Source organism: Schistocerca serialis, chromosome 7, assembly GCF_023864345.2.
Source record: "Schistocerca serialis cubense isolate TAMUIC-IGC-003099 chromosome 7, iqSchSeri2.2, whole genome shotgun sequence".
Taxonomy (NCBI): Eukaryota; Metazoa; Arthropoda; class Insecta; order Orthoptera; family Acrididae; genus Schistocerca; species Schistocerca serialis.
The window spans coordinates 370,087,417-370,100,819 of record NC_064644.1 but is presented as its reverse complement, the minus strand read 5'-3'; the positions used below and the strand labels follow the sequence as shown (position 1 = coordinate 370,100,819).

At 36.9% G+C, this 13,403-nt stretch overlaps 1 protein-coding gene across 3 annotated transcripts in view; it reads right to left on the bottom strand.

The window, feature by feature from the left end:
* LOC126412480 (protein FAM114A2) overlaps positions 1 to 13,403 on the bottom strand; it is a 69,042-nt gene that overhangs the window by 46,223 nt on the left and 9,416 nt on the right. For all 3 annotated transcript variants that reach the window (XM_050082098.1, XM_050082097.1, XM_050082099.1), the window contains exon 2: positions 12,051 to 12,899. In XM_050082098.1, the coding sequence (XP_049938055.1) occupies positions 12,051 to 12,881 (831 nt within the window). In that variant the 5' untranslated portion in view covers positions 12,882 to 12,899. The remainder of the gene's footprint in view (positions 1 to 12,050; positions 12,900 to 13,403) is intronic.

Genomic DNA, 13,403 nt, shown 5'->3' with positions numbered 1-13,403 from the left:
GCCAGAATTTTTTTACATAGATGTTATGCTTGTACAGAATGTGGGAGTCACCATTTTGATTGCCTTCTATAATATACACCATTAATGAGTAAAGAGTAAATTATCTTTACTGAGCTTAAGGTGCATGTGCAGAGAGTTTCCTTGTTGTTGTTCACACTCCAAAGCTTCCAGTGGCTCATGATTACTTCTAAGACAGTAAGTTCCAATTCCAAAGCAGTTCTATTTGGGCTCCTCTAACAATTCATTCAGTTTGTGCAGATCCTTTTGAATCACCCTGAATAAAAGTTAAAGAATTTTATTTTAGTTTCTTTTCTTTTCAGAGGGAAATGCATTGAGCTTAAAGAAGAAAATCAAAGCTTTTGAATCCTCAAATAGGTGCTCGTAAAATGTTTAGGTAGTGCCAACTCCACTTTTGTTAATTTACCTTATGTTGTATTACACTACCGCATATACTACAATAAAGCATATCCTAGCTGTCTGAAATATTAGCTGCTTCCTTGGGGACGAAAGAGTGATAGAGTGGGAAAGTTCGGAAAGGAGAATGAGAGGGACCTATCTGTGGTGAGCACAGGATTAGGATTACTGGGCAGAGGCAGAATGTGTATACAGGCAATATTTGGTTGCAGAGCTCGCTATACACTATGATAGCTGTGACCTCGATGCGTGTTTCACCACACAAGTCACATAGATTCTTCCCCCAGACACTAATTTCTCAGAACTCTGCAGGTAGGAACTGGTGTTACAACATGACGTTGGTTCTTGTTACCCACCTGGCCTTAATTTACATTAATTTCCTCACTCTCAGAATTTCTTCACAGTAACTATTCCTTTCCTCATTCCCTTTTACTTTTATATATCTTTCGTTTCCTGACTTGTCTATCCCTCCCCCCTCCTTTTACCACATACAAGGCAGTTAGCTTTCTGCTCTTATAAACTTGTGCACAATGTTTTGACTCTAATCTCTGTCTTGCATATTATTCACCTTTAAGATCTTAGATTTCCAAATATCATCCGGTGCAGTCCCCAACAATCTCTCTTTCCTTCTCATCTCGCCCAGTAAGTCTCCCATGGCCTGGGATTCCGGGTGGCTTCTCTGAACTCACCCCATTTCCGAAACCTCACAAATCATCCTCCTTCCCCTTCAACACTTCTGCCAGAAGAAGGAGCCACGGTCTCTGAAAGCTTGCAAATTTTAAATACCTTTATATGTATGTTTTCACATCACTACTTAGTGAATATATTTTTTATCTATTCAATCACATTTTGTCATTTGGTGATCTTTATTGTGTGGTCTCGTCTCATGCTCACAACAGGTAAGTTCCTCTCCATCCTGGGATCAAGTAACTAGCCCCCTCTTTTTTTAACCCTCTGCAGTCTATTCCTCCTTCCTCCCCAAGGAAGAAGCAAATAGTTTTGAAAGATAGTGTGTGAGTGTGTGTGTGTGTGTGTGTGTGTGTGTGTGTGTGTGTGTGTGTGTGTGTGTGTGTCTTGTGTCTTTATTGCCAATACTAAAATCTTTGCTTACTGAACGTAAGTACTGGGAAGCGGTTCTGCCTCAGTTTTATTGTTTTACTAAGTGCATTTTTCTTTTGATGTATTATATGCTAATTCTGGTATCCACTACTGAAACTTTAGTCATGAAGGCAAGGCAAAAAGTAAGGTGTACGCGAATGAAATGTATTTTTTGAGAAGTCAGGTAGAGGTAACAAAAATGGAAAAGATGAGAAATGAAAGTGTTAGAGGATAATGTGTGAGCAATCCCTGCAATGTATGATTGGGGAAAAAGATGACACAGCAAGAGTGCACGAAGACAATTGTTGAGAAAAAGATGCTTTGAAAAATGCGCGAGATGAAGGTGGAAAGCAAGAGACCAAGGCTTAACAAAGTAGCAACAGAGATATGTTGAGAACAGCACAGAAATGCCATGTTCTAAGTAGACCTGGCCAGTGGTGAGAAAATAAACTGCTGATGAATCAAACATACTAAACGACATACCTGAAAAGGCATGTAATGGGTTCTCAGCAATGTTTACTACTATTCTTGATTAAAAATTTTTCTCATGGCACATTTAGTTGTGAAGTTTATAGCAGATGAGAAGAAGCCCATTTAAAAGCTTAACATTTGTATCAGAGGAGCTTTGTGTAAAGGCAAGGTATCTTTTTCCTTACAATCTAGGGATACAAAGTGTATTTCATACTGTTGAGATCTGCAGGTTACGCTCATGAGAAAAGTGACAACAGGAGATATATTGAGAGAAGATTAATTAATGATGACAGCATTAAGGTCTTTAATCTAATGTTAAAAAATGTAAACTGAGACATGGAAAGCAATAGTTCTGTAGATGTAAAATTCAACAAGTTCTTGTCAAATTATAAATACTACTATGATATTTCATTCCCTCTGAAGAGAGGGAAAATAAACAAAAAATCAAATTCATGGATAAAAAGTGAAATCAAAGAGTCATCAGAAAGCCTTAGAATGTTATATAAGTGTGCAAAGCAAAATACTATCTTGAAACCATATGTTAAGTGTTATAGGAAAAAGCACAGGGAAGTTGCTGCAGAAAAGAAGCACAATAATTCATATATCAAAAAGGGTAACAACAAATTGAAATCTATGTAAAAAGTTATTAATAATCATATAGGCAAACATGAAAGAGCAAGTAATAAAATAACTATAAAACACAAAAATGAAATTGTTGATGATCCAATTATAATAGCTAATATGTTTAATGTTCATTATATTAATATACCCCCCCATGAATCATGGACCTTGCCGTTGGTGGGGAGGCCTGCGTGCCTCAGCGATACAGATGGCCGTACCGTAGGTGCAACCACAACGGAGGGGTATCTGTTGAGAGGCCAGACAAACGTGTGGTTCTTGAAGAGGGGCAGCAGCCTTTTCAGTAGATGTAGGGGCAACAGTCTGGATGATTGACTGATCTGGCCTTGTAACATTAACCAAAATGGCCTTGCTGTGCTGGTACTGCGAACGGCTGAAAGCAAGGGGAAACTACAGCCGTAATTTTTCCCGAGGGCATGCAGCTTTACTGTATGATTAAATGATGATGGCGTCCTCTTGGGTAAAATATTCCGGAGGTAAAATAGTCCCCATTCGGATCTCCGGGCGGGGACTACTCAGGAGAACGTCGTTATAAGGAGAAAGAAAATTGGCATTCTACGGATCGGAGCGTGGAATGTCAGATCCCTTAATCGGGCAGGCAGGTTAGAAAATTTAAAAAGGGAAATGGATAGGTTAAAGTTAGATATAGTGGGAATTAGTGAAGTTCGGTGGCACGAGGAACAAGACTTTTGGTCAGGTGAATACAGGGTTATAAATACAAAATCAATTAGGGGTAATGCAGGAGTAGGTTTAATAATGAATACAAAAATAGGAGTGCGGGTAAGCTACTACAAACAGCATAGTGAACGCGTTATTGTGGCCAAGATAGACACAAAGCCCATGCCTACTACAGTAGTACAAGTTTATATGCCAACTAGCTCTGCAGATGATGAAGAAATTGATGAAATATATGATGAGATAAAAGAAATTATTCAGGTAGTGAAGGGAGACGAAAATTTAATAGTCATGGGTGACTGGAATTCGAGAGTAGGAAAAGGGTGACAAGGAAACATAGTAGGTGAATATGGGTTGGGGGGAAGAAATGAAAGAGGAAGCCATCTGGTAGAATTTTGCACAGAGCACAACTTAATCATAGCTAACACTTGGTTCAAGAATCATAAAAGAAGGTTGTATACATGGAAGAATCCTGGAGATACCAAAAGGTATCAGATAGATTATATAATGGTAAGACAGAGATTTAGGAACCAGGTTTTAAATTGTAAGACTTTCCAGGGGCAGATGTGGACTCTGACCACAATCTATTGGTTATGAGCTGTAGATTAAAACTGAAGAAACTGCAAAAAGGTGCTAACTTAAGGAGATGGGACCTGGATACACTGACTAAACAAGAGGTTGTAGAGTGTTTCAGGGAGAGCATAAGGGAACAATTGACAGGAATGGGGGAAAGAAATGCAGTAGAAGAAGAATGGGTAGCTCTGAGGGATGAAGTAGTGAAGGCAGCAGATGATCAAGTAGGTAAAAAGACGAGGGCTAATAGAAATCCTTGGGTAACAGAAGAAATGTTGAATTTAATTGATGAAAGGAGAAAACATAAAAATGCAGTAAATGAAGCAGGCAAAAAAGAATACAAACGTCTCAAAAATGAGATCAACAGGAAGAGCAAAATGGCTAAGCAGGGATGGCTAGAGGACAAATGTAAGGATGTAGAGGCTTTTCTCACTAGGGGTAAGATAGATACTGCCTACAGGAAAATTAAAGAGACCTTTGGAGAAAAGAGAACCACTTGCATGAATATCAAGAGCTCAGATGGAAACCCAGTTCTAAGCAAAGAAGGGAAAGCAGAAAGGTGGAAGGAGTATATAGAGGGTTTATACAAGGGCAATGTACTTGAGGACAATATTATGGAAATGGAAGAGGATTTAGATGAAGATGAAATGGGAGATAAGATACTGCATGAAGAGTTTGACAGAGCACTGAAAGACCTGAGTAGAAAGAAGGCCCCGGGAGTAGACAACATTCCATTAGAACTACTGACGGCCTTGGGAGAGCCAGTCATGACAAAACTCTACCATCTGGTGAGCAAGATGTATGGGACAGGCGAAATACCCTCAGACTTCAAGAAGAATATAATAATTCCAATCCCAAAGAAAGCAGGTGTTGACAGATGTGAAAATTACCGAACTATCAGTTTAATAAGTCACAGCTGCAAAATACTGACAAGAATTCTTTACAGATGAATGGAAAAACTAGTAGAAGCGAACCTCGGGGAAGATCAGTTTGGATTCCATAGAAATGTTGGAACACGTGAGGCAATACTAACCTTACGACTTATCTTAGAAGAAAGATTAAGAAAAGGCAAACCTATGTTTCTAGCATTTGTAGACTTAGAGAAAGCTTTTGCCAATGTTAACTGGAATACTCTCTTTGAAATTCTGAAGGTGGCAGTGGTAAAATACAGGGAGCGAAAGGCTATTTACAATTTGTACAGAAACCAGATGGCAGTTATAAGAGTCGAGGGGCATGAAAGGGAAGCAGTGGTTGGGAAGGGAGTGAGACAGGGTTGTAGCCTCTCCCCGATGTTATTCAATCTGTATATTGAGCAAGCAATAAAGGAAACAAAAGAAAAATTTGGAGTAGGTATTAAAATTCATGGAGAAGAAATAAAAACTTTGAGGTTCGCTGGTGACATTGTAATTCTGTCAGAGACAGCAAAGGACTTGGAAGAGCAGCTGAACGCAATGGACAGTGTCTTGAAAGGAGGATATAAGATGAACATCAACAAAAGCAAAACGAGGATAATGGAATGTAGTCAAATTAAATCGGGTGATGCTGAGGGAATTAGATTAGGAAATGAGACACTTAAAGTAGTAAAGGACTTTTGCTATTTGGGGAGCAAAATGCTGAAGATTAGATGGGTAGATCACTTAACTAATGAGGAGGTATTGAAGAGAATTGGGGAGAAGAGAAGTTTGTGGTACAACTTGACAAAAAGAAGGGACCAGTTGGTAGGACATGTTTTGAGGCATCAAGGGATCACAAATTTAGCATTGGAGGGCAGCGTGGAGGGTAAAAATGGTAGAAGGAGACCATTAGATGAATACACTAAGCAGATTCAGAAGGATGTAGGTTGCAGTAAGTACTGGGAGATGATGAAGCTTGCACAGGATAGAGTAGCATGGAGAGCTGCATCAAACCAGTCTCAGGACTGAAGACCACAACAACATATTAATATAGCCCAAAACCTGATCACCACTAAATATAATCCAAAGACAAAGGTGACAACTCCAATAAATGAAAGGACAATGTACATACAGCCCGTAACACCCAAGAAGTACAAACAGCTATCAGCAAACTAAAGAGTAAAATGGCCTGTGGATTTGATGGCATCCCTGAGAAAATTACTAAATACAGTATTGATAATGTTCTCTCTCAACTTGTGGACATAATCAATGGCTCCTTTGAAACTGATGTGTTTTCAAGTAAACTTAAGCAGTCAACAGTAATACCAGTTTATAAAAGTGGTGACAAGTTTGACATTAAAAATTTCAGACCTGTATCATTATTATCTGCATTTTCAAAAATAATTGAAACAACAATGTATGACAGGTTGCTAGACTTCCTAAACAAAATGAAAATTCTTGTAAATGTACAGAATGGTTAATCTACACAGACAGCTCTCTTCAGTTTCCTAAAACTTGTTTACAAAGCTATTGAGGACAAGGAACTGATCTGTGGGCTGTTTTTAGTCCTTTCCAAAGCATTTGATCTTATAAATCATAATCTACTGCTGTTAAAACTGTATAATTATGGTGTCCGTGGTATTTCCTACAAGTGGTTCAAGTCATATTTAACTGATAGGAAACAAAGAGTACAAAGTTTTCAGGATGGAAATGTGTACCATTCTGAATATTAAAAAGTTAATTATGAGGTGCCCCAGGGCTTGGTATTGGGAACATTGATTTTTATTAATGACCTACCTCAACAGTTGTCAACAGCTGATCCCATATTATTTGCTGATGATACCAGCTTCATTATAAAAGGGAAGAATGATTATGAGATGCAGTAAAAAATTGACAAAACAGCAGAAGTGGCAGAAAAATGGTTTAAAGATGACTGTCTAGTTTTCAATGACAAGATAACTGTGTGGATGAACTTTAACCATATAAGGAACAAAAATAGGACCAATGTAAAATTCACATTATCGAATAGCCAAATTCAGCAAAAGAATCACATAAAATTTATAGCATTATGGGTGGATGAGCATCTAAGATGGGAAAAACATGTAGAAATGCTTAACAAAAAATTAAGCAAGTACTGTTACATATTAAGAGTGCTTAAAGATTGCTGCAATACCGAAACAGTTTTAAGTGCTTATTATGCATATATGCATAGTCTACTGAAGTATGGAATAGTGTTCTGGGAAAATATCCCTTTTACAAAGCAGTCTTTTAAGCTCCAAAAGAATGCTTTAAGATTAATAAGTGATGTTGCTTACAGAACATAATGTAGAGGTATCTTTAAGGAATTAAAAATCATGACTTTACCCTCTATATTTATATTTGAAAGCATATGCTTCATTAAAAAGCATCAAGTTTCAGCTTTGAATAGTGAGATCCACCATTATCAAACAAGGAACAGGGATGACTATCATAGGGATTTGCACAGAAAATCAATATATCAGGACAGTGCTGTTTTGCAAACCAAAAGTTCTGTACAGTGCATTGCCAGATAGCATAAAAACAGCACTACATTCAAAAAAAGAACTAAAAAATCTACTAACAAACAACAGTTTCTACAGCATTAACAAATACCTGGAATTTTGCTCAAATCTGTAGGTCTACTTCACAACACAGTAAACAAAAATTCATAATTCTCAACCATTCCCAGATAAAACCAAACTTCTTTCATCCATGTATGTATGTATGTAACTATGCACCTAGGTTTTGTGCTGCATGTTATTATGCCTAGTTAACTAAAGTACTGGTATTTCATAGTTTTAGTAAATCAGCTAAGGGGTTTCACAAGCTTTTCTTCTATCTGTATGTATGTATGTATGTATGTATGTATGTAAGCAGAATAATGTTTTTGTTATAAATATGATAAGATTTTGTACATGATGTAAATATGTAATATTTTATACTGTTCTGTACTTTGACAAGTCCAATGAATGTGATAATATGGGTGATAAATAAATAAATAAATAAATGCTTCTGATCTGACATGTTTTTCAGCAAACACAAATTTTTTCATCTTAGCATTTCTCACATTCATACTGAAGAGTTGAGTTCCTGAATATGTTTTTGTTGGAGCTGAAGCAAATAATGGTATGATAAATTTAATTCTATTTGCCTTCATACTTTGAGTTCTCTCATTTTTATTCCTCCATGGAACACCATGTAGTTGTTCCAGGCGTAGTCACTTTTGGCCTGACTAAAGTAAATATCTATATTACTAGATGACTATATCAGAACCTGGTACCAATTGCAAGCTACCTGTCTAACAGCTTCCGCAGCCAACAATAATTTGATCAGTATTTCATATAATTATTGACTACATCCGGAAAATTAAAATGCTGCCATAATCCAGTAATTGAGAGATATAACCTTATATTAAAAGATTAACACAGTAACTCAAGTATTACAGTTAGAAACTGTGCATTTGTCTTGAAGCAGCATAACTGATGGCATGTGAGTACTCACACTTTTTACATCCAATATTTGAGAGTGAGAGCACTTAATAACTTCCAACAAACTTTACACATAATTTCAAACTTTTATGAAACTACTTCTTGCTGAAACCCCCACAAAACGATAAAAGGAAAAAAGTTTACCAGTTACTACATTTTTTGCTGTCCATGTGATCAAACTTATACATCAGGCATGACTTTTAAATTATTACTTCTGTATTACTGACTATCTGCAACACAGTTTGTAGACAATATCCACAGATACTACTGAATGTATCTGCAAAATTTTATCATTGTATGACACATGGATCAGGAGGTATGATATCATAAAAACTGAAATGTGTGACTAACCAGCTTTTGCTTAAAATGAAGTGCAGATTACCCAAACTTCATTTCTCCAGTGTTTTGTAATAAGAGCACTTAACATCTTCCAACAAAATGTAAGAATGATTTCAAACCTTTTCTAGACCTTTGCTCACTTACTTGTTCACAGTAAAATATTTAAAACATTAAGTGATTTGTAAAGTAATCAGATGTCTGAAGCTCTTTCATACATGCGAGTTTGATTCTTTAAAAGACTGGGGGTTTACTGGCATTTCTCTAAGAGTGCGACATCTGAAACAAACTAATATTTGAGTGTGTACTAATTTGGTATTCCCAAAATAAAAGCATTTAAGGGTGCACACTGGATTGTGCACGCAAACTTGGGTCGACAGAAGCGTCCGATCCCACGCGTCGGCTTTGACCCGTGACGTAAGGGTGTTGTCGTGTGTGACGTCATGACGGCGTGGAGTTTGGTTTGAGTGTGGCTGTCTCCAGTTCTGTTTTATCTTATTTTATTTACTTTTCTGATCTGTTCGTTCTATCTCGTGAGATTTTTTTTTTTTAATTTAAAAACACTTATTACTTATTTTAATCATCTGTTTCCTCCAATTTCTGTTTTAGTTTATTATATTTATCTTTCTGGTCTGTTCATTCTATCCCATGAGATTTTCTTTTTAAAAAGACAAAAAACACTAATCAGCTACTGAAGCTTCTTTATCTTCTATGGGTTGCAGGGGTTACGACCCCTAGGGAGGTGGGTGGGTATTCATGCATGGCTGTCTTCACTTACACGTTGTAGCTACGCAAGGCATCTAAATTTGTTTATATTTAGTTTGCCCCCCACCCAAAACACCCCATTTCCCGCGCTTGTCCCGTTAGTGTCATTAGGCTTCTTGTGGAAAGTGTGTGTGTTTGTTTTTGTTTCCGCCATATTTGTGACATCATGGGTCAAAGCAGACGGGCGGGATCGGACGCTTCCGTATTTCCCGCAAACTTTTATGTAACTGCCACAATATAATCCAGTATTCTTACGTACTATCACAATGTCACAAATGCAGCAGACTTCACGAATTTATCAGCAACTCTTTTTATGAAGTTTAATTGTTAGAAATCCTTCTTCCTCATTCCCTTGTCATTTTCTGCTGCATATCTTTCTGTTAAACAGCCAGAAAGAGAGAAAAAATATTTTTTTTGCATTTCTCTTGTCAATTTTATGTCAAAAATAGCAGTCTTATGTAAGAATTACCTTCTCGGAAGTCACAAACTGTTACAAAATAGTCTTCAGCAAGACTTCTTTTATTTTCCATTGCTTGTTTTATGAGTCATTATATGTAGCTGAAACCTGAAAATGTGACTACATTGATATAGTATGACAACTATAGAGTCTGATTTAGTTTTTGACATTTCTTATATTTTGAAACAGAGTGATTCAGTTGAGCTGTTCATCTCAGATAATCATAATTCTATTTTCACCTAAATGATTTGTGAAAAAGTGCTCACTCAATGATGCATAGTCTCTCTTCATAGTTATATTAATTAAAGAGATATCAATATGACCTTACCTTTTGCAAACAGAAATACAGTAATTTCTGCTGCTAGTACAGCAGTTCTAAAAAGAGATGAATTCAATGGTGTTTCATTTTACAAAATCTAATTAGTAGTTGTAGAGAAACTGCAATATTTAGAACTTAGGATATATTTGTTCTGAATATGAGACTTATTGCTGTCTTCTGGAGAATGTTATGTTGTTATATGGAAGTGACGTGTCAAGCGGATGGCGCACTCCATCTTGATGCATCTAGGACTCTACTTACAAAAGTAACATAGGATATGTTATACAAGGATGATTTTCCCGTTAAATATGGTAATAGTTCTGCTCTTGTATCTGCCAGAGCCTTGAAACAAAGACACACGTCAAAAATGGAATGGATTTCTGAAACAGGGAATAGAAATTCAAAAATTATTTAACAATCTTGGTCATTTTATGTTCCACGGCTGATGCATGTTAATGTTATAAGAACCACCATAGCTGTACTTTGGTATATTTGTTACATCATAACCAATTTCATTCAATAATAATCATCAGATGACACATACATGAGCCTTCCAAACAACTCGTCAGAAACAACTGTGCAAATATCATGGAAGTCTCTTCATCTAAGTCAACTTGAAGAGACATAGTTGAAAGTGTTAAAGCAGATACAACCTCCGCTGAACACCTGGCAGAAGGACAGCGAGCAATGAGTGCAGGGAACAAACAGTTCTGTGATTGTTAAATAACAACTTCGAGACATGAGTTTAACATCAAGACACACATTTACACTGCAAAATTACACTAGCAAAAGTAACACAGAGGAAATCACAAATGAATGTGGTCATAAACACTTACTTAAAATACATTTATGTCATCAACTGTTTAAAATTCACACTATCCACTGCAGTCACCAGGGCAAGGACATCTGGACAGACTGATGAGATTCCTTTGATATTACTGCACATTCTGCACCAATAACACGTTTTCAATCCTCCTGGGTCATCAGAACTCGTTTATAGAGTTCCTCTTTGAGTTTACGCAACAGAAAAAAGTCCAGTGGCATAAAATCAGGCAAATGTAGAAGCCAATTGATAATGCTTTCACATCTTATTCAGCGAATGGGAAAGAGTGGGGTGAGCACAATCCTAGTCAGAAGCAAACAGTGAACCAGCACCCATTGTGCTGCCATTACATACAACTTATTTCAACTGATACCTCCTCTGGGAAAGTCAATTGCACTTTGGTAAGAAATGTCATTTTGTTTGACAACCTCTGTCTCGGTATCTTTGTGTGTACAATTCATGTTTTGTCCATATTCTCCATAAAGTAGCAGCTTACCTAGTTTCTCTTTGTTTGTGTAAGACATTTATTTTTTCAAACTAATCAGCAAAGAAGGCGCGCGAACAACAGGCGGAATGAAAGCTAAACTTTCTCTGAGCCTCTTTTATACCAGTACTGCGGCTATGAAACACTGCTTTTTCTTATCCGACATTACAGTTTTCATTATTTGGGTATGAATTCATGAGCTTTGTATAAGACAGCAATCAGTTTCATGTTCAAAAAATAATAATCAGCTCTAAATACTGTAATTGCTCCAAAACTAGTAATCAGGTTTTGAAAGGTGAAACACCACTGAATTCACCTCTTACAACTATGATACTAACAGCAGAAATTACTATAGCTTCCTAACAAAAGTAAAGTTAATCCCAATACCTCTAACTGTTATACCTATGAAATGAGACTATACTTCACGTACTTTCTCATAATTAATATATTTAGGCTTCTTTCAATGTGTATATTTCTTCACTGGACAAATCAATATAAGTAAAATTTACTACAACTTATGAACTTTCATACTGGCAGACAAAACTCTGCTCATTAAATTCAACAATGCAGCAAACAAATAAAACACTGATGCCATACCTTCGCATGGGATGTTTCCGTAAGTTTCTCCAGGACAGAGCTAATTTTCTCTTCATTTTTTTCAGATTGCATTCCTGTTGAAACTGTGCTGTCCGGATCTGTACTTATTGGTTCTAATAATTTTTCTGATTCTCTTGTGTTTGTCAGGCTATCACTCTGTACGCTTTCCTTGTACTGATTACTGCAGGCAACAGAGTCACTACTAGTTCCACTGTCAGAGATAGGTGTCGCAGACTTTGATGTGATTTTTGTTCCTAACTTTTTTATTGAACTTTTTGGTTTTGTCTCTCTTGTTTGCATTTTTTTCTTTTCATGTTTTCTAGAACTGCTGTTGCTTCTAACACTATCTGCATCAGTTTTGATCTGATCATCACTTGTGTTAACTTCTGAGGGCACAGAACTGTCCTTTGATGGTGTATTTGTTTCAAGGAGTTCATTTTCAATTGGCACTGCTGTCACAGGATCTTGTTTTGGTTTATTGTCACCTTTGAGCGTTCTTACACTATCACCACCTCCATCACTATCACTGCTATCACTTTTGTCACCAACACTAAAACCTTTGGAGTCATCTTTCACCTGAACTAAAGTTTCACTAATTTCTAGAGACTTCAAACTGTCCTCCAATTTTTTATCATCTTCAATGACCTGTGATCTCTCAGATTTTTCTATTTCCTTAGCAACAAGACCATCCCCACCAGCCTTCAGGCTGTTCAAAACTTCACAATTGTCTCTGGGACTTTTCTTATGTGATGCAGCAGACACATGAGAGTCAATATCAAAATCAAAATCCTCATCAGCACTTTCAAATGCTTCACTGTCAGAAGTAGCCATCCTTTGAAAATTTATTCCCTGCAACATGTTTAGATTAAATATTAGTTCGCAATAAATAGGCATAGAAAAAAACAAATTACACAAGAGAATGATATCTTGTCTACAGAGGTTTACTTCATTCCATTTCAACAAACAGCCCACCATTTTTTTAAAAAAAGAACTGCTCATGTGTGTCCACAATGAGACTCCAACATTTTAATATCCTATATCTTTCTCATTTCATATGGTGGACCTGTGAATCCTGAAGGGGCAGACAGAGCAACTCAACAAGTTTGAGGTGTGCAAATTTGATACACCAAGTGGCAGTAGTGGAGCTGCAATCAATTGTTTTAGCAAAATGGAGGATATGAAGGAGCGTGCACAAGTGGTCTAGTGGTACACAGAGACAAAATCGGCAACCCAAGTGCAAAGAAACTTTCGTCGCGTTTACAACAAAACGCTCCGTCGTTCAAGACTTTAAAGAAGTGGTGTGATCAGTTTTTGGCTACTGGGAGTGTTGCAAAAGGGCAGTGTGGTGGTAAG